A 26,510-nucleotide genomic window follows, 5' to 3' on the forward strand; every position below is an offset into this window, starting at 1 on the left:
CGGGCTGGACCCACCGGGACCCCTGCTGCACTCGGTAGTCGGTGTTGGCCGCCAGGGTGCCAGGCCTCCAGATTCGACCGACACTCCTATTCAGACACGACACCCCACCAAGACACACGGCCGGGATATTGCTTCTGATCCTCTGCGATAACACATTTCGAGACTTTTGATTTTCTTAAAATCTACAACCTTCAGTCACAATGGCGCAGTCGGGCTACTCAAACCCGCTCAAGAAGTTCAAGTGAGCTGTCCTCCGCGGCGGAGACCAACTTCGTATACTAACCGGCTGCAGGCTCGTATTCCTGGGCGAACAAAGTGGTATGCATACTATCGCAGATATAGCGGTTTGCGACACACGTGCTAATCTACCTTCGCAGTGGGAAAGACGTCTCTAATTACCCGCTTCATGTACGACTCGTTCGACAACACCTACCAAGCCACCATCGGCATCGACTTTCTAAGCAAGGTATGCTCGCTGCAAAGCCGCCATAGATATGGCAATCCAGTGCAGCATCTAATCTTCGCCGCAGACCATGTACCTCGAAGATCGGACTGTCCGCTTGCAGCTCTGGGATACCGCCGGCCAGGAACGATTCCGCTCCCTGATTCCCTCCTACATCCGCGATTCTAGCGTAGCCGTGGTTGTATACGACATCACAAACAAGAAGACGTTTGAAAACACAAGAAAATGGGTAGACGATGTCCGAGGCGAGCGCGGCAACGATGTCATTATTGTGCTCGTGGGCAACAAGACCGACTTGAACGACAAGCGCGAGGTTACAACGGCGCAGGGTGAAGAGGAAGCCAAGAAGAACAACTTGATGTTCATCGAGACGAGCGCGAAGGTCGGACACAACGTAAAGGCACTGTTCAAGAGAATTGCGCAGGCGTTACCGGGCATGGAGGGCGAAGGCCAACAAGGGCAGAGTCAGAGTAATTCTCCATGCACACATTGTTGCGGTCAACACCATGCTAATCCAAGATCTAGTGATCGACGTGAACATCAACCCCAGCCAGCCACCGCAAGAAAACTCGTGCTCATGTTAAACAAGACATAGCCGTTTGGTAATCAACTTCGGTTCATTCGCTTAAGGGCGTACTGTAATTATTTGGGATGATGTTTTGCAAGTCTGAGAAAGTCATTGTCAGCAAGGCGTTCGGGCATGGGCCGCATGCATCTTAACGTCGGAAACGTAATCTGTAGTATACCAGTGCGTACCCATGCGTACCACTGCATGACGTCAATGGAGAGATGCCGAGTGCTGTTTGGATTGTATGCATTGGAAGCCCGCATCTATCCCAACGCCGCCCCAGCCAGATGAATCATGCTCAACCAGAACGCCGGCCGTAGAATTGACCGACTGCGCCGATGCTGATCCATATACAAGAATATTACAGGGGCCGTTATCAGGTGGAGCGGGGTCCAAGAATGCTTGCTGAATTTATCGAAGTACTATCGTCGCAGTGTTTTACTCGAGGTCGCCTGCCGAGCCAGCCTCAGACGGCGTCTTGCTGCCGCCGACGGGGATTGACGTGTCAACTGCGATCATCTCGGCGAGAATGTCGAGGACGGGCTGTCGGGTGTTAGCGGGCCGTCGCCAATTCATGGCGAAGAGCAGCAACGTACCTTGGGAACGGTCTTGTCGTAGATGTTGATCAATTCCCGCGGGTTGGGGTAGACCTTCAATGCGCGGTAGAAGCATAGCGCCGCCTCGACGTTGTCCGCACCTGGCAAACAATTAGCACCACGTCCCACCAAGAGGCCAAACATAACCATACCCTTCTGCACCATTCCTTCTCCCTGCGCAACCTCTTGCATAAAGTACGCCTCGACCTCCTCGGGGTCCTTGGGGAAGCCCTCCTCGTTTGCCCGCTCTACCGCCTCTCGGATCGCCTTCTTCTGCTCGGCGCCCTGTGCCTCGGCCTCCTCCTTGGCCGCCCGCTCTGTTCGCTTCGACTCCTTCTTGAGCTGCTTGCGGAAGCCGGGGTCATTTCGTCGCTTGTAGTCGAAGTAGGCGGCGTATGCGAGAAGGCCTGTGACGATGGTGCCGGCGCTAATGGCCGCAATGGTCGATGGTTTTAACGACGAGTTGGACATGATGGTGGTGCGATTCGTGGGAGTGAAAAGCGCAATCAGGCGGGGAAGGAGCAGCTGGAGCCCTTTGAATTGGCGGCAGGTGATGGCGGTGATGTGGTGTGGTGTTTAACTTTTTCTCAGTGTTCAGGGAAGGCACGATTCACCAAAGTGGGCCCGAGCTCACACTCGAGACCGCGGCTCCACGCATGACGGGGCTCTACGAGTACCTGTCAACATCCACGGACGCGCACTCATGGCGCAGCTGCCCTCGCTACCACTGACCACAACTCCACTCCCGGCCCACTTGACGCAGGAATTGGACGAGTGTTAGAGGTAAATGACCTGGAAGCCTACATTGCGTTGGGGTTGGCTAGCTTTCGTTCTCATGCTGATGTAGGCTCTAGGGCACCTGTTCCGTTTCATCCTTGTATAAAGTGCTGCGCTCCTACACCACAATATCCGGTGGATCTTGCAGGCAAGATGTCAGAGAAACAGAAGGGCATCTCCCTCCGCAAGAAGCGGGGGGACAAGAGCAAGAAGAACGCGCCGCCGCCCACCATCAGCGCGCCGCGACAGATTAGTGCGCCCATGCCCGCAGGCGTCGCTGCTGCCGCCGCCGCTTCACTCCCAAGCTCCGGGCGCCCTTCGAACGAATCCAGCCGATCGAGGACCAGACAGGATGGCCCTCCATCACAGCCAAGACCGCAGCGGCCAGATAAAACGGCGGATCTCGTCAAGAGGAGGTACTCCCAGAAGATCACGACGCTGCCTAGCGACTTCGGGAATGGCGAGCCTATGCCGCAGATGCCACAAATGCCTGTTCAGTACAGAGAGAAGAGCCAGACGAGAGAGGGACGGCCGCCCGGAAGCTCCAATGGACGGGTCCTGCAAGTCGACCCGCGCGCATTGCGGGATCCCAACCTGGAAGTAGAGCGATGTAAGGCCAACATATGGTGATTTGGTTGCCTACATGCTGACTCGCACAGATGTATCAACTATCCTCGCAGACGCCTCTGAAGCAGACATCAGCCGCTACCAGGACGAGCTGCGCAAGACAAAGCATCGTACATCGCTCGACCTCCAGCACAACGTATACCAAAACCGCACACAGTTTATCAAGATCAGTAAAGAAGCAGAGAAGCTCAAGGGCGAAATGCGGACGCTTCGTCAGTTGATGTCTGACCTGACAACTACCCTGGAGCAGACAGCATCAGCTACGGGTGCCGCCAATGACACCGCGAGCTCGCGAAGAGCTAACCGAAGTTCGATCGGAGATCTCAATCAATTGCGCGCAGGCCAGCTACAGCAGCTTTACAGGGACGTTGAGGGCTCGCAAAAGTATCTACCACCTATCCCCGGACGATATATCGTGTGGAAGTCAACGAGATGGTTCGAACTGGACTCTGCAACGCTCAAGGCAAGACGAAGAGTGAGACTACTACTACTGAATGATCATCTCCTTATCGCATCAGAGAAAAAGGCACGCAACGATGTTCCCGGACAGCGTGACGGCAACAGAGCGAATATGGAGTTTACTGCCCAGCGATGTTTTCCCCTACAAGATACCCAGGTGATTAGGACGCCGGAAGAGCGCATCATCATACGCGCTGGCTCCGAATCTTTCACATACGACACCAAGAAGGAAGACAGTGGTGACAAGTCCGCTTTCGTGGCTACTTTTCGCAAGACCAAGGATGACCTGCGCAAGAGCCAAGAAGCGGACGTACAGGAGAAAGACCGAACGCAAGACTCCTATAGCCACCTTCTTTCACGCGACCCGGCTTTCATGAACAGGACAGAGTTGTTAGACAATCTCTCAGACGGCATCAACAACGAACAAGTCAGTACTTTTGTTGATATTGACGGACAACAGCGCAATATCCGGTGGGTAGAAAGTCAACTAGACGATTTAGACATTGAGATCGCGCTTCAACATTTCCAGGAGGCAGTCCTGAAAGTGGATCGGCTCAAGGCACTTGCAAAGAACATTAGAAGCAATGAGATGGCCAAGACAATCGTCACCTATAAGGTCAATGAGCGCGCTGCGAAGCTCGCGAATGTTTTGGTCAAGCACATGGTAGAGCACAACAACTGGTTCACCTCTGTCAGGCAACACGTGAGTTGGGTAGTCCAACTAGGCTTCGAAGACCGCGCACGAGAAGCCTATCTGGAAGCGCGCGGTAACCTGATCAGAACTCGCACGCGGTATGTCTCCACTCCACCAAAGTCCAAATCATCCACTGACCCTTTCAGGCAATGCATATTCGAAGGCAATCTCCCAGACTATATCTTCCAGATCTCCTACATCTATTTCACCATCATCAAGAACACCGTCGACATGTATCAGAAGTGCTTCCCACAACAGCTCATGTCCGCGTGCGTCAAGTGGTCAAAAGAGCACATCGACCAATTCAACATACTATTAAAAAGGCAGCTAAGTAGCGTGGATGAAGGCGGCAATGTGTGGAACGAGTGCTTGAGATTGGCACATGAACATGCTGAGATGCTGAGGGAGGTTGGACTGGATTTCACTGAGTTGGTTGGGAATGGAATCAGTGAACAGGACGGCGAAGAAGACCAGCCTGTAGGTTTAGGAGTGTCTTAAGCATTGGGGTTGCGTTCAACAATGGAACACCACGCCTCGCAAACAGCAAACATTTTCAACATGACCGTTGGCGTTTGGCGTCCATCGTCGCAGCAGCATGTGCTTTCCTTTGTCAACGCCCACCGCTACTACCTCATCCACAGCCGCCTACCACTCTTACCAAGACTCTCTCAGACTCTTCCTCACTACTTATCTCTCTACGTTGGCTTGGAAAACGGCGCTAAGTGTGTTAGCGTGTCGCCTGTTGTCGTTGCCTTGTGAGATCTCGCCTTCACCAAGGGAATGTGGGTCTATAGCTGACTTCAATTGTCAGTTGCCTCTCTCACTCCTACATTCAACAATTTCGCGTGAGATTGGGACAACGACACTCCAACTCATACCAAATCTGCCAACAGTTTCCCCGCATCAAGATTCTGTTCGACTACCACCTCCAAGATGCCTACCGAAGCAGAGAATATCAATTATCTATACTTGGTCCTAACCAACGATGGCAGCCCTGTCGTAAGTCTCATCGTCTCCCTTTTTGGTTTGCATCTTAATCCAAGTCCCGTATACTGACTCATTGTAGATTGATTGGGATGCCGTCTCCGCCGCGCTCGACCTCAACAAAAGCGCCGTGACAAAGCGATGGTCGCGTCTTAAGCAGTCCATGGACAGGAACGAGGTTCCCGGAGGTACAACGTACCAGTTCCTCTGGCTTTGTGTCAAGCACCATAAGCGAACTCAGGTGAGCACCAATTCACGTCCAGCCACATAGTTCGAGAAACCAGCAGCCACTAACAATAATGTCTTAGCCCCCAAACTGGAGTGAAATCGCAGCCAAGGCCAATACTACTTCTGGAGCGGCGTCCAAGCGCTATTCTCGCATGAAGAAGGTATTCGAGGACAACGACACCGCTCCCGATGCAGGCACTCCTCGCTCGCCCGTCAAGAACACCCCCACCAAGGCCAAAGGTACTCCGAAGTCCACTGTCAAGAAGCCCCGCAAGGCCACCACTTCCTCTGGCGACGATCAGGACGACGTTCAAACTACCCCGGCCAGTAAGCGCAAGCGTGCATCGCCGAAGAAGAAAATCGCCGCCACTGATGAGGAAGCCGAGATCAAGCCTGAGCAAGACAACGAGGGCGAAGATGAGGACGATGAGCTCCTAGATACCAAGCCCAAGCGCGCGAAGGTCGGCAAGAACAAGATCAAGGTCATCCCCAAGCCTAAGCCCAAGGATATCGTCAAGAAGGAAGAGACCACCGACGACGGCGAGGACTCTTTCGTCGACGCCCAGGAATCGCTTGGCCACCAGGAAGATGCTCAGGATGTCCACCACGACAGCTACGCCGTTCACGACCGTAAGTCATCCTACTCTCCAACTCCCCAACATCTCCATCAGCATACTGAACATTCACTAGCGGAGCCAGCTGACTCCCTTGGTTGCAGCGATGACTTCATCTGAGCTGCGTACGCCAGCTGATGTGAGCTGTGTCGATGGTTGCGCGCAATGTACTTGCCATGCCAACGAAATCGCTAGCGTACTTATGAGCAGGGACTCGGGAATGGCTCACTCACAGCGCGTAGAGCTTGAGGAGATGGTCGGTAATATGGACTGAGGGTTTTCTTTATCTTCATGAGGAGTTTAGTGGACTTCTGCAGCATGCATTGCATGGAATTTGGCGTCGGGCGGAATACGGTGCACAACGATGGCGTCAACTGAGTTTCAGGGGGAAAGGCTTCCAATCTTTGTATTCGATGTGAAAAATGTTTGATTCCTGGAAGCGCGAGCTGATAGTATTCTCACACGCCCTCCATACAGCCATTTCGTGATACTTTCTCACGAGCCCGCCAATTACGGTGTCAACACCAGTTTTCCAGTGGTCTTCCTGCTCTCGATGTCCTGAGTCGCACGCACAATCTCGCTCAATGGATACACGTCGTGAATCTTGACATTCAGTCCGTCCTTCTCGATGAAGTTCCACAGTTCCTTTGCCGCCGTCTGCAGTTCTTCGCGAGTGGCGATGTAGTTGAATAGCGTAGGGCGGACGAGCTTGACGTTCTTTGCTGACAAGCGACTAGACGATGTGTCAGCTACTTTCTCTCATGAATAGTACAAGAAAGACTCACGCAAGAGCGAAACCCTCAACTGGTCCCGATGCGTTTCCAAACGAGCACATCGTACCCTTCCTCCTCACGACAGACAACGAGCTGTCAAAGGTGGACTTGCCCACAGAGTCGAAGACTGCATGTACACCCTCGCCTCCAGTAGTCTCTAGGACTTTCTTCACGAAAACGTCTCGGTTGTCCTCGTGGTATTCCAGCAGCACCTCTGCGCCGTTCTGCTTTGCCAGATTCCTCTTCTCTTCTGTGCTAGCTGTAGCAATGACTCTTGCGCCGACAGCCTTCAGCAACTGGCAAAGCCATAGTCCTACACCGCCAGCTGCGGCGGTGACAAGAATCCAGTCGCCTTCCTTGACTTCGTAAGCATCACGGATTAGAGTAACGGCGGTTAGTGCCTGGAGAAGCGAAGCGGCGGCTGTCTTGGTGGAGATGGAATCAGGGAGCGGAATTGTGTAGTTCGCTGGTGCAGCAGTATACTCTGCGTACGCGGATTGCCCCATGTATGCTACACGTTCACCAGGTTTGAGATCGGAAGGTGCGTTGGGTCCGACGGAAGCGACGGTTCCAGCGCCTTCCCGACCGAGAACATACGGGAATTGCGGTGGCTTGTATACACCAGAGCGGAAGTAGCTGGCCACAGATTAGCATGAAATCTTGGTTTCTGAGCAGGTGGACAGGGGTGCTCACGTGTCGATGTAGTTGATGCCGATGAACTCGTTCTTGACCAGGACCTCGCCTTCCTTGGGCTCTGGAACCGGTACATCAGTCTTGTACTGCAGGACTTCTGTTCCACCGGTCTTCTCGATGTACACGGCCTTCATGGTCTTTGGGAGTGAAGACATGGTTCTAATGGTGGATGCTCTCGGAGCAATGTGTGAATTGATGGCTGCAAGTCGTGTTGTCGATCTGGAGAGTAGATTCGTCGAGCGCAAAGTGAGTGATGCCAGCGTCATGAATCACAAAAGATGGGCTGAGGGTCGGCTCAATTCAAGCAAGCTATTTCAAGAGAGGCATGCCCGTTGATGATAAATACCCGCGGATACGGCGTTAATTCCGAGTGATCTGCGAGCTGACAGCCCCGCTCCCCGCACACGTCATTATCGTCTCAGTTCGCGACTTCCTTTCGGACGCGGCAGTCGCAGTCGCTTCCCGTTTGTAATGAATTACTGCATCGGCCCCTATTAAAATGTACTTTGTAGGGCGCGCCAGCATTGTGTTAACCCGGTAGGGCGTGTTCATTACAAAGCGACGTGTTCATAGATGCTACAAGTTAGCCAGGCGGGCATCGCCCGCCGTTAATCAGCCTGCTGGGCTGCGCGCCATCTCTCAAGCATCTATGGTGTTCTTTCTCTTTCCTCACTTTGATCATGTGCATATTTTTGCACCTTGCATCCTCCCCACGAGGTACGCCCAGGTAGAGAATACTCCTCTTGAATTAGGATAGGCTCTGGCAGAGCGAAGCATAGCCTGATTAGTATCGCGTCTGTAAACTATCACCTAGGTAGACTACGATGTCACTTTTACCGGCAATAGCAGTCTCTTGCTCTCTCTCTCTCGCTCTCCCCTTCGGAAGCCAAAACACGCGAGTCTACTTCCCAAGTCTATGACTACCTGGGGATGTCTATCTCTCTATTGATTGAGCCGCCTCACTCGTAGTCCACCCTTCAGGTCAAAATGGCAGAGACCTACGCAAGAACATGTGAGATCAGCAACAGAATCTAGGCATACCGTAAGCTCGCTACTGTCCCGACTTCCATATCAATATACTACCGAAAGGACAGCCTGGAGCATTCTACGCGCCCTTCTCGATGACGACGAATTGTTCCACGGAGGCGCCGACGTAGTCTCAGACGACTCGGAACTGGCAGACGAAACAGGAGCCGGGAGGTTCTCAGGCTGCTCCGTAGGAGCAGCGGCAATATCTTTACTGGACGTTACCGCATACGTGACCTAAGCCCCCGTATGGAACCCCAATATGCCTGGCATTATCAGCATTCAAGTGCTTTCACTGATATCCAACTAGTATGACCTAGCAGTGGCTGAGCGTGGCAGTACATCGAAGGCTGTTATCAAGATGCCCTCCCATTAGAGCTCAGTGAAGACGTAGAAAGAAGACGGGAATCACGAATTATGCATATACGGCATGGAGATTTGGACTAGTTGCTCTACACGCCCCTTCCTAAAGCAGCATTGCGCTCGCGCGGAATGGTTGAAAAGCGGTGACCGAGCGCGCAGTGCAAACGGCCACACATTCTACTAGTCTCACACAGTCTCCTCGCCCTTGACACTACATTGAACGATATTCATCGCCGTCCAACATCGCCTTCTTACACCGAATACCCGACGTTCGCTACCCGGTGCTATCATGCTGGTTCCTGAAACGCCTCAGTGTCAGCTCAAGGATGCTCTGGCGGTTCGTGAATGGGCGAGGACCATCTGCCCTGTCGAATTCGAGACACTGCCTGACCCGGACGATCTTGAGACCTATTTTCTGGAGATTGCTGAGACATCCACAATCTTGAAAGCTATCGCATTCACGAGCTTCGACCCATCGTGCACGGCCGCCGAGCGGCTCTGTCCTGGCACTGGAGAGATCACTGTGCTTGCATTCATTCAAGAGTCTTCGCTGATGGCCTGTCCGATCCGTGGTGAGCAAATTGGCGGCAAGTTCGACTTGCTCAAATGGCTCAAAGATTATGGGCCGACGTTCTTGGACGCGTTCGCTTCGTGTTCGCTGGGTAACCGTCAATGCCCCACCCCTGTCGAGATCGCGCTTGAGATAGAGGCGACCATCAGATACTACCTTGCGGCGAAAGGGGTGGTAAAGGCTCTAGAATGTGATGATCAGATGTTCAAATGGAACTTCGCACGCGCATGTCATCGCCAACATCAGAAGATGTTGGAAGAGCGTAAGTCAGAAATGAACTTTTCTTCTTCCCGATGGCACAACCATTGACCGTAAATAGGCAATACCCCAGAAGAAGCTTCGGGCTCTGTCGAACAACGTATCACTGGACTTCCTGAGTCCTCTGACATGTCTCAAGATTCCAACGGCGCTCACGAGCAATCCGGCGAGGAAGGGAACACAAACGACAACAACACAACAAGCCGTGCCTTGAACGAGAACCAGCAGCGCAGCGCCCTCAACGATGATACCAACATCGCCAATCTACAACGCGAGATCAAGAAGTTGCGTGTAAGACAAAAGAAGACAATGCGTCTTGAGGACAAATTCGCTACCCTAGAGGTACGCTTGACTGCTTCAGAGAATAGAGAGAAGGTCATGAGTGACCGGCTTGATGCCATTACTCGGGAGCGGGATGACATGGAACAGCGGCACCAGACTCTTTGGAATGAATGTTTCTTCTTCAAGGCAGTCCAGGTAGATCGCACCAACACGGCTCTCGAAGCAGTGTTAGTTCTGTTCAACGACCTTACTCTACTCGAAGGTAAGGTTGAAAGGCTGACAACTGAGCACGAAGAGCTTAAGAAAGAGAACAGCGGCCTGGGAGGCAAGTTGCATACCATGATCGAGTTTGCTATGAAGTCAAAAAACGCCACAGTTCTGCATAGGGTCGCGAATGAGTCAGCTGTGGCTCACATCAAGAAGCTAGAGGAGAAGGTCGAAGAGCTGGAGACACAGATGAGAAAGCAAGAGACTTTGGTCAAGCAAGAAGAGTTTGAGAAACGCCGCATCGCTATGGACTCGGCTCATTGAGCCTGGCGATTGCCATATGCCACAGCTTTGTGTTTTGAGGGTGGCACAGAAAGTCGGAGTAATGCTTGCTGCAGATGACGTCTTCTTCTGTGCAAGGATAGCGGTCTGGCTTACTCAATGTTTGGAAGGTGCCATCGCGACGTGGAAAGTGCGACAAGAAGGGGATATTATCGCAATGGCAAGGAATAGATGCACGGAATGTAGAAGAAAGCGTTGTTGGATCGCACAGTAGGCAATCGACTGGCCCAAGAACCAAAGCTCGAGGGTTCTAAAGACCACCTACCGATAGGGCTGCAAAACACGCTCATGTTTCCACAACAAGTAAATCAGAATTCTGCCACAATCTTCAGTTCTGATGCTAGAGTGAAGTATCATCTCTCACTGTTCGCGTAGTTGTATGAAGTGGGGTCGTCCACTACTTCCCTCTCATCGCTCCTCCCTCAATCGCTTTCATCGGCGCGCCTCGGTGAGGTCACTAACCTCTTTCGGCATCTTCAGTTGTCATATCACGATGAAGATGAGCCCAATTTAGGCGCAAATTTCTACAGCTTCGTTTCGCCCTGTAAGAACTATAGTAGGAACATGCCCACTCGTTCAAATTGCACATAACCACACCATGGCACCCACCGGACTCACCCTCGAGAACGTACAGGCATGGGCAATCCGAGACTTCCGCGACCAATTCAAGCACCTACCTGACGCGGGAGCATTCCATGTACAGTTCAACATCGTCCGCGGGTACAACCACGACAACAGCTTCAAGAGCCTCGTGATAGGCAGCACCCACACTAAGACAGGAAAGCCGGCGGACATCCTCGCGTGGCTTGCAGGCAGCCGTATACAGCTCGGATATATTGGCAAGAATCGGAAGGGAGAGCCTCAGGTCCGCTCACTAGCTTCTCCCGAGAAGGACACCTCGTCTTCGAAGTTTAAATTTCCGTTCAATTTCGTCCCTCCAAACCAAACCGAGACGGAAATTGCGTGTTTCAATGCCGTGTTACGCTACTACTTCCTTGCCAAAGGTTGGAGTAAAGGCGTAATCGACGAATCGGACGTCTTCAACAGATTCGTATCCAGGTTTCCTTACGCATGTCAGGCTATTGCAAACACAGTCGCGGACAGATCAGCACCGGTTCCGAACTCACATGGTACGCTCTATCCACAACAAGCTAGTCGTGCTCCGGTAGCTTCAGCAAATCACCAGCGTATGTCTAAGATCAGCCGTTGACGAAGTCTGAGTAACTGACACTTGAGCTTAGCGCTTTGTTCCCAGAGGACTCCCTATCTCTTTGAGCAGATCGCCGACGACCCATTTCCAGACCGATCGTACACTGTATTCAGCAGCCCGTCACCCAGTCCGCCGCCAATTGAGGATCCCAAAACGCCCCGGACACTACCCTCCCCACTTGAGCTGCGGGCCCGATCTGGACATTCACAATCAGCCAGTCCTAGTGGGGACCAGATCGTGGTACTCGATGGATCCAACGATGCTGATGAGCGAGAGGGCTCCGGGCTGCGAAACAAGCTTTTCGATCTCAACATCCGGCTAATGATTGCGGAGGGTCTCGCTCGGGATGCTGAGATAGCAGCGCGGACAGCTCAGGAAGAGGCACAGCTCTGGAGGAAACGATATGAAGAAGCCGAGTCGTACAGGATCAAATATGAGGAGATCAGGAGCCACTTTGGATTGCAGGAGCAGGATGAACGCAGAGCGTGAAGGTCGAGGGTCAGAAGTGAAACTGAGAGGATAGGAGTCGTGGATGGAGATGTCGCGCAACGTGCTAGCGATGGAGGAGGTGTGGATAATGTTTCGATTGCAGCAGCGGCGGAGGGCGAAAAGTTGATGCGGGAGGCAGCGCTGTGCAATAATAATCAAAGGGTAAATCTGGGCGATCCGATCGCACGAGCGTAGCGTCACGGTCAGGTTTGCTTTGAGGAATACATCGCTTTCGTGCGTAAATTCTTACCGGTGCTCTTTGATGGAGGGAAGATGAGACGTGTCCAGGGTCCATTCACATGGGCTCTTGAGAGACAAGGGCGCCCCGCTTACGTCGCGGACGCAGCGTGAACCAAGTTCGCGCACCGCCGCTACGTCATCGCTCACATCGCAATCAAGCGCAAGCCCACAAACATCTACCGCGCGCAGAACCCCCACCTCACATGATCGATGCGCATATACTCATTTTACTACTCTTCCATCACTAGAGTATACTCCAGACCTATTTCAGGCTCTTTTCGGCATGGGCGCATTACTTTCCTCCATCCTTGCGCCTATAGCCCTACCGCTGGGCTCGTTCTTAGCCATTCCTATGCTATCCTCCTGGTCGACAGGCCTAAACCTCATCTTCCTCTCGGTCGCATGGACGACAATCGCCGCATCATATTCTCCTCTTCAACTTGAGCTAGTTGCGCCCCTAGTAATTCGGCTATCTCTCTACATCATACCCAGCCTGATCTTCTTGCTATTCGATATTGGGTTACCAAGTCTAGCAATCGAGTTCAAGTCTCAGGGACAATGGGGTATTCCAAACAATCAAAAGGGTGGCGCACGCGCAGTGAGAAGGGTGATTGCGTGGAGCTGTGCAAATGTGCTGCTCAGTGTGGCGTTGCAAGCGGGTATTGAGTTCTTGATCACAGACGTACTGCAGGTGAGGAGTCTGCTACTCATCAAAGGCAGTCGATGGGGATTGAATCACCTGCCAAACCCATGGACGATGGTCAAACATGGCATTATCGGACTGTTATCTCGTAACGTAAGATACCATGATTGCGTTGCCTAACAAAGATGTACTAACAGACATGTCGTAGGTTCTGCAATATTATATACACACGCATCTGCTGCACTCTCCGACCGGCGGTGCACTCTCCGACTTGCATCAGAGCTGGCACCACAGCATCAAGATCCCTTACTCCTTTGCCGCAAACTACGACCACCCCATCTGCCACCTCCTGCACCGCTTCCTACCTCTATACCTTCCAGCAATTGCTCTGCGGATGCATATCCTCACTTACTTGATCCTGATCGCTATCTTCAGTCTAGAAGAGACCTTCGTGTACTCTGGGTACAATGTCCTACCCTCAACCATCATGCTGCGAGGCATGGCACGACGCGCCGATGCGCATATGATGAGTGAAGGAGAGGGAAATTACGGATGCATGGGTGTTTTGGACTGGTGCCACGGGACGACAATTGGCAAGGATGTCGTTGAGGACCTGAAGGCGGAGATGGAGAAGCACAACGTCGAGGAGAAGGCGGGGAAAGCTATAGATGGCGCGGGGGAAGCGGCGAACGGACTGGCGGGGAAGTTTGGCAGGGCTAGGAAAGGAAGGGGAAAGAAGTAAGTAGGTCAAGCGGCGAGCCTAGGGTCATGTAACGAGGTCTGTATACGTGCGGCATTGGTGCAATCGGTTCGGTGGTAGTGTCCTTGGTTAGCGGTCGCTTCTGATACCCTTACGTCTGGTCGCTGGGAGTTCGTGGGCAGTTGGCGCAGTATCGGTCGAAGAATGTAACGTCTGTATCTCTATTCCTTGCATCAGTACTCGATTACCACCCAGTATGTACTGCGCCAATTGAACGCCCAACTATGACATCACGCAAGCGGAGACCAAATGTTCACTTTTGGACCGTCTCAGATTCGCTCGCTTCATATAAAGTCTTATGGTAAATGCCTTGTCGGAATCCTCCATGAAAAAAATTGGCTGCCGTGCCGCTGCGAGTCTTGTTTCTCGCTAGTACAGCCGCAGTATGCCGAAGTCGTCTTTCATCCCATGCACTGAACGCCGAATGCCCGATCGTTATCCGTCGCTTAGAAGACCATCTGGTGAGGCCTGTCGGAGCTACGGAGGCTGAAGCTGGCACCGAGGTAGTCGGCGAGGTGAGCCTCCTTCTTGATGGTGGCCAGGAGAGCCTTGTCGACGGCCTTCTGGTCCTCGACGCGGTCCTTGGAGGTCTCCTTCTTCTGTGGCTTTTGTCAGTATTGTCGCATTGTACTTCCATTGTGTGTACGTACCTCGGGCTTCTCGCCCTGCTTGAAGAAAGCATCCTCACCCGGCTTGTGGGCGGCCTTGTCCTTGGTGAAGTAGCCGTCCTGGCTGCACTTCTCCACAACCTTCTCGTCTACGCCGCTCAGGTCGACGCTGGTAGAGGTAGCGATGACATATCGGGCGTTTACGCGGCGAAGGGGAACACCGTTGACTTTGAAGGGACCGGTAACAAGGAGGACACCCTGGGAAAGGTGCTTGAGGACGACGACGCGCTTGCCGCGGAAGCGACCAGCAAGGAGGATGACGACGGTACCGGGCTGGAGAGACTGGCGGACCTTCGCAGGGCGGACAGACTTGCGGGCCTTGAGTCGCAGTTAGCGGAGCTCCAATTGATGTCTTGATTCTTGTCCTTGCACCCAAACACCCGCCGTATGCTGTCGCAGTGAATGCACCCAGCACCCCTGCAGTCCTTCTCTTCCGTGCAAACCATCGTCTATCGCGAACGTACCTTCTTGGGGACAGCAACGTCCTCAGCAGGGTAGTACTTGCTGGCCTTCTGCGAGTGGTGCGGTATCGACCTCTCCCCCTTGGAGAACTTCTGGGTGGTGGGCTTCGTGTCCTCTTGTTTGGCCGCCATTTCGTTTCGCTGTGGTCGTTAGTGCTGGTCGGTGGTGTTGGCGATGGAATCGATTTTCGTGAATTCGAGTGTGTGCCAAGCTGTCCAATCGATACGCGCGACCGGGCCGAGAGTTGTTCCGTTGGTTACGTAACCCGCGTGGAGCTTGCAGCTTGCGGCGATGCTCGCGGTACCGCCGCTGAACATCACTGCCCCAACACCAACACACACCGCAGACATGTCTATCCAACCGCTCATCACCTTCAAGGCCGGCCAGTGTGAGCTGACTGTAAGCGTCGCGGGAACTGACACTCCAGATCGTACACTAACAGTAGCCACAGCGCGGAGAAGGCAACCAGCAGACAGTCAAGCCAGTACCGACACCAGGCTATGTCTACCTATACCAAGGAGAAGATGGTTTGTTTGCAACCTACTCAGCCGCTTCGTCAACTTACATATCCAGAATTCGTGCACTTTTGCTGGCGACCACGCGACCGCTCGCTCGACCAGTCGGACCTCGACCTCATCATGATCCCCGGTGACGGCTCCTTCCAACCCTACACCGGCAAGGACTCCATCGATGACCCCGAGAACATCAAGTCGCCCACCGACGGCCGCATCTTCGTCCTCAAGTTCAGCTCGAGCTCACAACGCTATCTCTTCTGGTTGCAATCAAAATCGCAGCACCCGCGCGGCGCGAGCTGGTTCAGCGAGCGCGACCTCAAGATCGGACAAGTCATTGACTTGCTGCTGACGGGCGAGGAGATTGATGTACAGGCTGAACTTGCAGGTATCTCGAGCTCATCCAACAATGACGAGGATGAGACCATGGAAGACGCAGAGCCATCTAGCCGAAACCGCCACGGTAGCACCGGAGGCGCAGGTGCTGGTGCCACAGGCGGTGATATCCGAGATGAAGGCGAAGAGTCCCGAGAAGGGGGCGCCGATGGTGGTCGAGCGTAGGTTCCATCTATTTGTATCGCATTCGGCGTCGTGGCGCAGTCTACCTTTCCGGACAGAATCGAGCTGCTGTGCAAATTACCAACGGCTCTATACAAAACTATAAAGATATCCTGTCACGGTACGGCGTTTTGGGAGAGGCATAAGACCATCCAAACATGGCGATTGGCACTGGCTGCTCATGTACAACAATAGAAAATAAGCATCATGCTACGTCTTCCACTGGCCACGCCGCGGCGCTCGTTTCGCGTTTTTGCTTTTGCCTATCCTCTTGAACATCTCGCTAACGCGTCGACAGAGCCGGATCAGGTGATGTCTCTGCCATTGTGCAAGACTTCATGAACTCGCTCAAAGGCGGCAATGCAGGCGGCAGCTCACAACAACAAAGAGGATCAGAACCGTTCGCTAGCCTTACCGAGTTCCTCTGGCCTACGCATACTCTCTCAACCGTTGAGAACGCTTCCGACGAGACCATCGACGCACTGTGTGCGCAACTACCGACAATTCCTTTCCTCCTAGAAGCCGAAGTCGAAGACATCGATCAGATCGACCCCAACTCCGAGACTGCGCAGATGGCCATACAGACATTAGGTCGGGACGAGAAAATTGAGGTTCTGAGCAGGATCCTGCGGGCACCCCAGCTGAGGGGAGCACTAGGCAGTCTGAACGAGGCGCTGAGGACCGGTGCTCTACCGACTGTCAGCCAGGCACTGAACATTGATGTCGAAAACGGAGGCTATATGAGAGGTGGAGGCATGCCACTTGGTGGCGGAGATGCAGTCAAGGCTTTTCTGGAAGGTGTCAAGAAGACAGTAGAAAAGGAGAAGAAGGGCGGCGATGACATGGACACCAGCTAGACTGCCAAGCGGCTGTAGCGATTTGGACATGCTTTGGCATTGAATGACGACACACGAATGATGCACATATAGACGACAATGACCAATGGCACGAGCACTGCATGGCAAGGGTAGGATAATCGAATTGTTCTCGCTCTCATCAGTACTTTTCAAATCCTCTTCTTGGAGGTTCGCTTCCCATCTAGGAGCATCTCCAAAGTGAGCAGAGTCAGTCAATGGCTTTAGCCTTTCCACAGATTCATACCCATTATTGACTATCATTCGTCTCACTTCCAATGGCAAAATGGTTATCAGCCAAATCTGTCCATAATTGCAGCTACTCCACTTAAGTGCTCAATATCCTCAACTTTGTCTGCTGGATGTTGTTCGCGATAATGCTTCATCCACGCATCGCGTTGATCCGCATACTGCGGTTGCGCATAGCACCCCTTGCAAGGTACTCTCAGTCCAGGGAGGTAGCGAGGAAAGTGGTAAGCGCAGAAGTTGGGGTCTACGTCACTGTTGAGATGTTAGCCATCGGACCGTGGAAAGAGAGGGACGAGACGCAGTGGTGACAGGGTACTGACCTATCGTCAACTTCTGGGTCGGCAGGCGTGAAGAACGTAGAGGATGAGGGCGTATAGGCGGAGATAGGTGCATCGATTAGGGTGCCGGTGGTGGAGAAAGTGGGTGAAGGCTGACTCAGAGTTGGGGATGTTGAAGACATTGACACCGGGGAAGTAGGATGGCTCTGCATATAACCTGATTCCGCACCCACCGCCTCTAGTCCTGTACCCGGCGCCATGAAGCGGAATGCTGGAGTACCGCTCCGGCCCTGTTGCTGTTGTTGTGCTTGACTGCCCAGCACCGCCGCTCTCAGCGGAGAAGGGTGAGCCTGTGATTCACGAGCACGCTGTGAAGGCAAATCTTGGACATCGGTTCTCCGCGCTGGTGGACCAGTTGACGAGGGCGCCATAGCAGACACAACGGAACTTGAGCGCGACAGATCCGGTGCATTTCCGCGGTTGCTGGGGATGCGGCGGCCCGTAGCGATAGCATGGGGACACGGTGTTGTGCAGATCGTTTTGTGGTGTCCGCAAGCATAAACTTGGAGGAGTTTGTGACACATTCTGGGCGACCGGTAAGGTTCTGTTAGAATGATCGGGGGGCTCTTGGTGTATGAGTTGGTGGGTAACTCAGGATCAAAGTTGGATGACGAGAGTAAGTGAATGTCAGAGCGGCGTGGACGTGAGTCAACACAAAATCGGAGGCGGTGATGTGTCGCAAAGAGCTGATGAAAGTGGCGACTCAATCACTCACAAGCGGTATGTGAGCGTTGGTTCAGCTTATTCACGCACTAGCATTCGTTTGCCTGTCTGCGCGTTTGTCAATATAAAAACAACATTGTACATTGAGGAAGATACGACTTCGAAGGACAGGGCAGGGCAGGTCAGAACTTTGGGTTCTATGCTAGAAGCTATATCAACATTGCAAAATCATGAATGACCAGTGTAACGACAACCGCTTCTCCATGCCGCAAACACCGCGCCATCAAACTCCATGCCACCGAATGCTCGAAGAAACAATACACTTCCTGAGGTGTCAATCCACTAGTAACTCCGTCCGAACAAGATCCACTGCTTGGCGGGAGTCTGACAGTCGGGGTTGATGCACTTGGTCTTGCCAGGCTCAATACCCTCGGGCTGCTCAAAAGGAATGCACAAACTCTTTGCACCCATGGCAGGAGCCTGCTTATCTTCCGCAACGCCATCGCCCAACGCACTCCGTGCGCTCTTCGCCTTCACCTCATCTTCGCACTTGTCGCCCTCACAGTGGGGAACCAGGACAACGTTCTTGCCGTTCAAGGTAGGGACAAAGTCATCCCAGTTGGTAAGCTGGATGCGGTGGTCCCGGTATGCCTTGTCAGCCTTGTTGAACATGTCTTCCTGGATCTGCTCGAGTAACTTGGGGACTTCTTGTGCGATGCTGTCGACATTGATGGTACCACGTGCGGCGTCCTTGTCATCGATGTCGCGACGAGATGTGGTGACAATACCCTTCTCAGCATCCTTGGGGCCGAATTCGATTCGCAGAGGAATACCCTTCAACTCCCAGTCGTTGAACTTCCAGCCGGGAGAGTAGCCCTCACGGTAGTCGGTCTCAACGCGAACACCAGCCTCGGTAAGATCGTCATGAATCTTCTTGACCTTGCTGTAAAGGTCCTCCTTAGCCTCAGCAGACATCCTGGTTTCGTTAGCATTGCCATAGTTGAGTCATCAGTGATAAACGTACTTGGCGGTGACTCCCACAGGAATGACAACAACTTGGATCTCAGCCACTCTGGGAGGAATGACGAGACCTCGGTTGTCTCCGTGAGTCAGAATCATGACACCGATCGAACGTGTAGTCAGACCCCATGAGTTCTGCCACACGTGGACGTGTTCCGACTTTCCAGCTTCCTTGGCGGTGGGGTCCTCGACTGTGATGTTGAACATCTTTGAGAAATGTTGACCGAGAGCATGGGATGTTGCAGCCTGAATACCGCGACCAGTAGCGGGAATGAAACCTTCGACGGTGGTAGTGTAGTCGGCTCCGGGGAACTTCTCGTTGACAGTCTTCGTTCCCTTCACGACCGGAACGGCAAGCAGCTTCTGGTACACATCAGAGTACCAGTCCAGGATCTGGAGAACCTCATCGCTCGCTTCCTTCTGGGTAAGATGTGCGGTGTGGCCTTCTTGCCAGAGGAACTCGCGCGATCGGATGAAGGGCATGGGATCTGGACATAGATTAGACACTGCGGAAGAAAACAATAGGTCAGTACTAACGCTTGAACTCCCACCGAACGACGTTGTTCCACTGGTTCAGCTTCAGGGGAAGATCGCGATGCGACTGGATCTTGCGCGCGAAGTAGGGGTACATGGCTGTTTCGGAAGTAGGGCGCACAGCGACGGGCTTCTCCAGGTCAGATTTTCCGCCCTTGGTCACCCACGCGACCTCGGCGGCGAAACCCTCCACATGCTCCTTCTCTCGCTCCAAGTTATCAGCGCTGATGAAAATGGGGAAGTATGCGTTTCGGACTTTCAAAGTCTTGATCTGGCTGTCGAACCACGACTTGATGTTCTCCCAGATGGCGTACGAGGAGGGCTCGAGGATGTAGCATCCGGCTACGTCGTAGTAGGAGATCATCTGCCCCTTTGTAATGACCTGTTGGTACCAGTCTCCCAGGTCGACCTCCTTTGCGACATCGATACCAATCAACGCTGAACCTTCGATCTGTGGCTTGATTAGTATCGCGCATGGTGTCGGATGTTCGGTGTCGCCGCATAGACCTACCTTCTTCTTCTGTTGCTGGGGCTTCTTCGCGGCTTTCTGAGGGTTACCATCCTTTTTACTCTTCTTGGTCTCAGAGATGGAAAGATCCTTCATCTTGCCATCGGCAGCTGTGGCTTCAGCCATGTTGGGAAGGTGCTATACAAAGCTGTCAGCGTCTCGCAAGAGATATCTTCACGAGTACTAATGGATGAAAAGGTAGTGAAATCGCGGTCGTATAGATATTCTAGCCAAACCCATTTGTAAACAGGGTGAGTTGGTGGGGCAGGCGGGGTATCAAGACGCGACTTGGGACTACTTACGTGCAATTGAGTTATGGCAAGTTAAAGAGACGGTGGGGAACCCAAACAATATAAGGCGAGAGCACTCTAGAGTCACGTAAAGCTAAGACAGAGTCGGCTCGTTGCAGTCTCGTGTGAGTCGACAGCCAAATGTGTGGAGGGCCGAGTCATCGGCGCAGGGGTCCAGACTAGCGCGATTCACGGGCGGAGCTACCATTCGCCGTCGCCGACGCGGGCGGGCATTGCTGGAGATTTTCTGGACCGCGTAGAGGCAGCAACAACGAAGCAGAACAGCTATCACCCGACACAATGGCAGGAATCTTCGAGCAGTCACGTAGCGGAGGAACTCTGTGTAAGCCGCCGAAGCTAACAAGACCGCCGCAAAAAGCTAACACGTGCAGTCCTCGGCGGCCAGAAAATCAGCGGCCAGGACATTCGCGACCAAAACGTCCTCGCGACCCAAGCGATCTCGAATGTCGTCAAGTCGTCCTTTGGACCCTCGGGTCTTGACAAGATGATGGTCGACGACATCGGTGACGTTACCGTAACCAACGACGGCGCTACCATCCTCAGTTTGCTGGATATCGAGCACCCCGCAGGCAAAATCCTCGTCGACCTGGCCCAACAACAAGACAAGGAAGTCGGAGATGGCACAACCTCCGTCGTCATAATAGCGGCCGAGCTGCTGCGGAGAGCGAACGAGCTCATGAAGAACAAAATCCACCCCACCACCATCATCACAGGCTACAGGCTGGCGCTGAGGGAGGCGGTCAAGTACATGAACGAGAACATCAGCACCAAGGTCGATGCGCTCGGTCGGGACTCGCTAGTCAACATCGCGAAGACGTCCATGTCCAGCAAGATCATCGGCTCCGACTCCGACTTCTTCGCCAACATGGTGGTAGACGGCATGACTGCTGTCAAGATGACAAACAACAAGGGCGAGGTCAAATACCCTGTAAAGGCTGTCAACATCCTCAAGGCACACGGTCAAAGCGCGACTCAGTCGATACTGGTCAAGGGCTACGCTCTCAACTGCACGGTCGCCTCGCAAGCCATGAAGACGCGCATCACCGACGCCAAGATTGCCTGCTTGGACATCAACTTGCAGAAGGAGCGCATGAAGTTGGGTGTTCACATCACCATCGACGACCCGGAGCAGCTAGAGAAGATCCGAGAGCGCGAAGCTGGCATTGTCACCGAGCGCATTGAGATGATCTTGAAGGCTGGCGCCAACGTCATCATGACTACAAAGGGTATCGACGACCTCTGCCTCAAGCACTTCGTTGAGAAGGGTGCCATGGCTGTGCGAAGGTGTAAGAAGGAGGATCTGCGAAGGATAGCGAAGGCGACCGGTGCAACCCTGGTCAGCACCCTTTCTGATCTGAACGGTGACGAGAAGTTTGAGGCAGCAAACCTTGGCCATGCTGAGGAGGTTTCGCAAGAGCGCATTTCCGATGACGAGTGCATTCTGGTCAAGGGCACCAAGGCTTTCTCATCCGCATCCATCATCCTGCGAGGTGCGAACGACTACGCTCTGGACGAGATGGAGCGATCAGTACACGACTCATTATCAGCCGTGAAGCGAACCCTCGAGAGCGGCCGCATCGTCCCTGGTGGAGGTGCCGTTGAAACTGCGTTGCACATCTACTTGGAAGAGTGGGCAACGTCAGTGGTAAGTCACTCCAATCCTTGCATGTCTACAACGTGACTAACGATAAATCTAGGGCTCTCGGGAACAGTTGGCCATTGCTGCTTTTGCGCAGTCTCTGCTTGCTATTCCTAAGACACTTGCCATCAACGCGGCCAAGGATGCTACCGAGCTCGTCGCCAACCTCCGATCACGGCACGCTCTTTCACAGCGGACAGTGAACCCTTCAGACCCTTCGTCGCAAGACGCAAAGCAGCTGGCCAAGTCGAAGAACTACAAGAACTACGGTCTGGACCTGTCAAACGGTAAAGTGCACGACTGCCTAAAGGCCGGTGTACTGGAACCCAGCATGAGCAAAGTCAAGCAATTGAAGTCAGCAGTGGAGGCGTGTGTTGCGATTATGCGTATCGATACCCTGATCAAGCTGGATCCAGAGGAGCAAGGTGGAGGTGGTGACGATGGCCATGGACATTAGATGTCCTGGCGTCAAGAGGAGATAGACCCGACTGAAAAGATAACGACAGCGTAATGAAGGCTCCAAGCCCACGTGCAAGATACTCCTCTATTATCCCCACTCTGTTCCAAGCCACCCTAAGGACCCCCAACCGAAATCTGCTTGCCGCGGCACTGACTCATTAAAGCTTTTGGGGGCCAAATGTGACCATCGTGTAGGGCTTTCGGACCGACTACCACCTGTTCTCAAAGCTATGTAGGCAACCAAAGCTTGCAGGCCTCGATTTGCACCAAACACCAAAAGACTCCCAACGATACGATCGTGCACAAGCTCATCACTTGCAGCTGTCATTTGGGACATGAGAAGGCTTGTTAATTATTGCGCCTCAAACCCTACCTCGGCAGTTCACGGCCACGATGGGGATCTACATGCGACTCTGCCGCGTCGCACAACACATGGCTTTCCGGTGAGATTATCTGGCGACCAAGACATCCGACGTGCCTGGTGTTCATATTAAAGAGGTAAAGCGCACGGTGGTGATGGCTGCAAGCGGCTTGTTTACAGCCTATCGCGGCGCTACACAAGCGAGGCGGATTGTTTCTTTCTTCTTCAGCTCGCTACCCCATGCTAGCTACACATCCGTTGTCCCTGCAGCGGTCACCATTGCGTCTAGCGTCAAGACGAACACCTTGTGGAAATACTGAACAACTGTGCTTGAGATGATGCAGTAACGGAAAGAATGAGCAGGAAAAGCGTAGGTGTGGTGCAAGTATTGCAGCAATCCTGCATGTACAACAAGCACGTCCAACCGAACGCTTTCATGGAACCCAAATGCACAAATTCTCAGCTGATCAGCCTTCAATACGCTCTCCTCGTATGTGTGGCCGCAGCCGGCAAGCCCCAGCGGGTCGCTGCACGCCTTACGGCGCAATGTCTTTCTCATTGTACGTAGCTCAACGTACCTAGGTATGAGTACTTAGCTTATAGGGCCCTGCTCTTTCCTTAAGGGTGCTTTCTGTTCCTCGTTTTGTAATTTCTCGGGTCTGAAACGTCATGGCATATACCAGGCTTTCTTCGTTGCTGGTCGTTCTCTTTTCCGCAAAGTATGGGAGCACTGCTATGATACGGGCACCGACGCCTGCTGTCACGCCCGCCCCTGCTGCAACAGCTGTAGCACTGGCTGTTAGGGATGTTACTACCCTTGGATATATTTCCACGGGCATGTATGGCTCGAGTACACTGTGTAAGATTGATTACCTACATGGCTGCTCGATTGTTGCTAAGAAGTCTTAGATGACACCATCACCGCAAATAACGAGGGTCATGTCATCGCAACATCAGGTAGCCTTTACAAGATCTGTGCGCCAGAATCTCTTTGCGAGTTCTTTTCTTGTGAGAGCGATTACGTTGTGTATCCGACTACATCAGTCTTCTGGTGCGTTCTGGCTCCTGGTCGCCTGGATATTGTATACTAACATGGCATCGCAGTGGAGGCTCAAACTTAACTTGCAGCTACTGGGAGCTGGCAACAGATATCAATGACCCTTCACCATTGACCAACTACTGGTGCGATGCTAAGACGGAAACGGGAGGAAGGATCTTAGTAACCACCCCAGACCAAGGTATGCAATCTGTCTAACCTTGATGAAGCATTGACTGACAACACACTTCCAAGATTCATCAACCTCCCCTAACACTGGCTCATCCTCGAATACCCCAATCTCTCTGTCCTTCACTCCACTCTCACGTACCGCTTCCGGTCGTCCCTCAGATGCACCACTTGACCTTACACCTTCCTCCGGTAACGAAGATTCCAACGACTCCAACAACTCCAACGAATCCAACAATTCCAACAATTCCAAGAAGTCAACTCCAGTAGGCGCAATCGCCGGTGGAGTAATCGGCGGCGTCGCTCTTCTGGCCGCTGTAGTTCTCGGAGTCTTCTTCCTTCTTCGCCGCAAGAAGAAGCAACAGAACAATACCACCGTCAACAACAACATGCAGCAGCCACCCACCGCACCTCAAGCTCCACCAGCCGGTGTCCAGTACTACCACGAGCAGAAGCCCGTCCCTCAGCAACACATGCAACAGATGCCGTCTCCACCGCCTCAACACCAACAGCACTACGGTCAGTACGATCCGAACGCACAGCAACCCGCGCAACATTTCTATGACCCCAATGCTCAGTCTGCGTATGCTACGCAGCAGGGTGGCTATGCGATGCCGGAGAAAATATCAGGTGCTGTGAATCCTGTGCAGGCGAACCCGCACTATTCGGACGGGCCAGTGAGCCCTGTACCGCAGTACTCCCCAGCTATGTCGCCGCCAGTTCCAGCCACCATTAATGAGTTGCCGAGTGGGAGGATGTGAGTACAGTAGTGTTGCATTCGGTCGTGGATGATATGGCCATCGTCCTGGAAAGCAGTTCATGTCTTTGTGCTGTCTTGCACAGTCTGATACTGCGTGCCGTACAGTGGATGGAGAGATGGATGTACATTTGAAGTGCAGTACAACTCTAGGTACAACTCTAGTGTTGATGAATTATACCCCCCCTGTTATACGACCCACCAAGTTTAAGACGTTCTACGAAATGTCCGTTAATTTGCAGGTTCTGCGTTCGTCAGAACTTTCATCAAGGCTTCCCGCAATATCCTTTATGATATCCCCAAGCTAACTTTTGATGGTCCTTGCCGCAATAGTACGCCTCGCCGCATCCAGCACACTTGGATTTGGCACCTGGTGCTCCACAGTGACCACACCATTTCTCCGTCGCTCTATTCATCCACCTCTTTTTCGTCCTCATCGCCACTTCCCAAAGCCAATCGTCTACAGGTGTACCACTGATCGCTAGAGTGCGGTCGCTCTTGCTAGGATCTGTACCCTTAGCCAACATGCTGAAACGCAGGGCAAACTCCTCGGGGGTATCCAGAGCGAACAGCTGCTTTCCCTTCGGCCCAGGTCCGCGTCCTATATCGCCGAACTGCATGGACGAGAGATCGAAGAAGGATTGAACCGTGTCGCTATCGAGCGGAGAGAAACCTACGACCGCATGCAGAAGTTGTGGCTGATGCCCACTAACATACATTGCGCCCTCCGGGAGTACGCAGATAGCAGTGGTGAACTTTGGGTCACGGAAGGACTCTTCGACAATGACACGTCTACTGACTGTTGTCGTATAAGACATGCCTGGCTGCTTACCATTGGGCGCATGTCTTACTCTCAACTTTGCATCTTCAGAAAACAATGCAAAGAAGATTTGAAGCAGACTGATCGCCTGGTAGCAGCCATCGTGGTTGCGTGCTTGGTGGAACAACGTCTCCAGTTCCTCGTTGGAGAGTGCGCTATCCTTGCGTTTGTTCGGTGGTAGGAATTCCGTGGGCAAGTCTGGGGCATCGGGATCGTTGGTCTGCTGCTGATCCAATACGATCCAAGTCGACGCGTTGTTGTTCCAGCCTTGGTCGATTGGACTGCTGAGTGCGACCGTCTTCGGTTGTGTACCCGGGAAAGCGACTTCTCTCAATTTCGTGTGTCGAAGCCGAGGTTCCGTAGTGTTCCGTTCATAGTTGAGTAAGACAGCAATGTCGTATAGATCCAGCACATCCTCGGAGTCCATCATGGTTGCCGAGCGGGCGTTCTGCACTATCCTGCTTGCGTGGAATTGAGATGGCGGGGCGCATCATCCCGCTGAAAGCGTGACGCGCTAAGCAGGCATCTTTCCGTTTTCGGCGTAGCGCTGAACGCGTGCTTGCGTGATGTCACTCGTCGCGTCTCTGGAAGCCGCGAACTGGAGACGGTATAGCGATTATCTACATATCCGGAAAGCTAAGTATCAAGCGCGACATGCAATTGCGACTATCGAGTATCTTCCCCAAGCGACCGTGATTGAGTCGC

The 26,510-nt window shown here is 53.1% G+C and overlaps 14 protein-coding genes across 14 annotated transcripts; 9 read left to right on the plus strand and 5 right to left on the minus strand.

Moving 5' to 3' along the window:
* Window positions 1-200: 200 nt before the first annotated feature.
* RAB6B (Ras- protein Rab-6B) lies at window positions 201-1,047 on the plus strand (the record flags this gene model as incomplete). The annotated part of the gene is made up of 5 exons (XM_051492458.1): window positions 201-241; window positions 293-318; window positions 378-466; window positions 531-933; window positions 989-1,047. 5 exons carry the CDS (start codon window positions 201-203, stop codon window positions 1,045-1,047), a joined length of 618 nt encoding a protein of 205 aa, XP_051357970.1.
* Window positions 1,048-1,469: 422 nt separating this feature from the next.
* Window positions 1,470-2,098, minus strand: J4E92_001045 (uncharacterized protein; the record flags this gene model as incomplete). Its single annotated transcript, XM_051492459.1, has 3 exons — window positions 1,470-1,574; window positions 1,628-1,728; window positions 1,780-2,098. 3 exons carry the CDS (start codon window positions 2,096-2,098, stop codon window positions 1,470-1,472), a joined length of 525 nt encoding a protein of 174 aa, XP_051357971.1.
* Window positions 2,099-2,557: 459 nt separating this feature from the next.
* J4E92_001046 (uncharacterized protein) lies at window positions 2,558-4,682 on the plus strand (the record flags this gene model as incomplete). The annotated part of the gene is made up of 2 exons (XM_051492460.1): window positions 2,558-3,014; window positions 3,064-4,682. The coding sequence occupies 2 exons, from the start codon at window positions 2,558-2,560 to the stop codon at window positions 4,680-4,682; spliced, it is 2,076 nt and encodes a 691-aa protein (XP_051357972.1).
* A 435-nt stretch (window positions 4,683-5,117) lies between these two features.
* On the plus strand, window positions 5,118-6,130 carry J4E92_001047 (uncharacterized protein; the record flags this gene model as incomplete). The annotated part of the gene is made up of 4 exons (XM_051492461.1): window positions 5,118-5,183; window positions 5,251-5,409; window positions 5,477-6,026; window positions 6,087-6,130. 4 exons carry the CDS (start codon window positions 5,118-5,120, stop codon window positions 6,128-6,130), a joined length of 819 nt encoding a protein of 272 aa, XP_051357973.1.
* Window positions 6,131-6,520: 390 nt separating this feature from the next.
* J4E92_001048 (uncharacterized protein) lies at window positions 6,521-7,631 on the minus strand (the record flags this gene model as incomplete). Its single annotated transcript, XM_051492462.1, has 3 exons — window positions 6,521-6,743; window positions 6,796-7,419; window positions 7,477-7,631. 3 exons carry the CDS (start codon window positions 7,629-7,631, stop codon window positions 6,521-6,523), a joined length of 1,002 nt encoding a protein of 333 aa, XP_051357974.1.
* Window positions 7,632-9,154: 1,523 nt separating this feature from the next.
* J4E92_001049 (uncharacterized protein) lies at window positions 9,155-10,507 on the plus strand (the record flags this gene model as incomplete). The annotated part of the gene is made up of 2 exons (XM_051492463.1): window positions 9,155-9,698; window positions 9,756-10,507. The coding sequence occupies 2 exons, from the start codon at window positions 9,155-9,157 to the stop codon at window positions 10,505-10,507; spliced, it is 1,296 nt and encodes a 431-aa protein (XP_051357975.1).
* A 616-nt stretch (window positions 10,508-11,123) lies between these two features.
* On the plus strand, window positions 11,124-12,224 carry J4E92_001050 (uncharacterized protein; the record flags this gene model as incomplete). Its single annotated transcript, XM_051492464.1, has 2 exons — window positions 11,124-11,576; window positions 11,781-12,224. 2 exons carry the CDS (start codon window positions 11,124-11,126, stop codon window positions 12,222-12,224), a joined length of 897 nt encoding a protein of 298 aa, XP_051357976.1.
* Window positions 12,225-13,221: 997 nt separating this feature from the next.
* On the plus strand, window positions 13,222-13,849 carry J4E92_001051 (uncharacterized protein; the record flags this gene model as incomplete). The annotated part of the gene is made up of 2 exons (XM_051492465.1): window positions 13,222-13,260; window positions 13,316-13,849. 2 exons carry the CDS (start codon window positions 13,222-13,224, stop codon window positions 13,847-13,849), a joined length of 573 nt encoding a protein of 190 aa, XP_051357977.1.
* Window positions 13,850-14,313: 464 nt separating this feature from the next.
* J4E92_001052 (uncharacterized protein) lies at window positions 14,314-15,128 on the minus strand (the record flags this gene model as incomplete). The annotated part of the gene is made up of 3 exons (XM_051492466.1): window positions 14,314-14,466; window positions 14,518-14,853; window positions 15,000-15,128. 3 exons carry the CDS (start codon window positions 15,126-15,128, stop codon window positions 14,314-14,316), a joined length of 618 nt encoding a protein of 205 aa, XP_051357978.1.
* A 217-nt stretch (window positions 15,129-15,345) lies between these two features.
* J4E92_001053 (uncharacterized protein) lies at window positions 15,346-16,924 on the plus strand (the record flags this gene model as incomplete). The annotated part of the gene is made up of 4 exons (XM_051492467.1): window positions 15,346-15,396; window positions 15,449-15,524; window positions 15,571-16,066; window positions 16,366-16,924. 4 exons carry the CDS (start codon window positions 15,346-15,348, stop codon window positions 16,922-16,924), a joined length of 1,182 nt encoding a protein of 393 aa, XP_051357979.1.
* Window positions 16,925-18,513: 1,589 nt separating this feature from the next.
* J4E92_001054 (uncharacterized protein) lies at window positions 18,514-20,359 on the minus strand (the record flags this gene model as incomplete). Its single annotated transcript, XM_051492468.1, has 4 exons — window positions 18,514-19,147; window positions 19,196-19,679; window positions 19,729-20,176; window positions 20,237-20,359. The coding sequence occupies 4 exons, from the start codon at window positions 20,357-20,359 to the stop codon at window positions 18,514-18,516; spliced, it is 1,689 nt and encodes a 562-aa protein (XP_051357980.1).
* A 464-nt stretch (window positions 20,360-20,823) lies between these two features.
* CCT1 (T-complex protein 1 subunit alpha) lies at window positions 20,824-22,640 on the plus strand (the record flags this gene model as incomplete). Its single annotated transcript, XM_051492469.1, has 3 exons — window positions 20,824-20,866; window positions 20,916-22,189; window positions 22,242-22,640. The coding sequence occupies 3 exons, from the start codon at window positions 20,824-20,826 to the stop codon at window positions 22,638-22,640; spliced, it is 1,716 nt and encodes a 571-aa protein (XP_051357981.1).
* Window positions 22,641-23,844: 1,204 nt separating this feature from the next.
* On the plus strand, window positions 23,845-24,989 carry J4E92_001056 (uncharacterized protein; the record flags this gene model as incomplete). Its single annotated transcript, XM_051492470.1, has 4 exons — window positions 23,845-23,853; window positions 24,048-24,054; window positions 24,236-24,241; window positions 24,391-24,989. The coding sequence occupies 4 exons, from the start codon at window positions 23,845-23,847 to the stop codon at window positions 24,987-24,989; spliced, it is 621 nt and encodes a 206-aa protein (XP_051357982.1).
* Window positions 24,990-25,251: 262 nt separating this feature from the next.
* Window positions 25,252-26,235, minus strand: J4E92_001057 (uncharacterized protein; the record flags this gene model as incomplete). Its single annotated transcript, XM_051492471.1, has 1 exon — window positions 25,252-26,235. One exon carries the CDS (start codon window positions 26,233-26,235, stop codon window positions 25,252-25,254), a length of 984 nt encoding a protein of 327 aa, XP_051357983.1.
* Between the last annotated feature and the right edge of the window lie 275 nt (window positions 26,236-26,510).

This window comes from Alternaria infectoria (assembly GCF_024043175.1).
Source record: "Alternaria infectoria strain BMP 0036 chromosome Unknown scaffold_1, whole genome shotgun sequence".
In the NCBI taxonomy this organism is placed as follows: domain Eukaryota; kingdom Fungi; phylum Ascomycota; class Dothideomycetes; order Pleosporales; family Pleosporaceae; genus Alternaria; species Alternaria infectoria.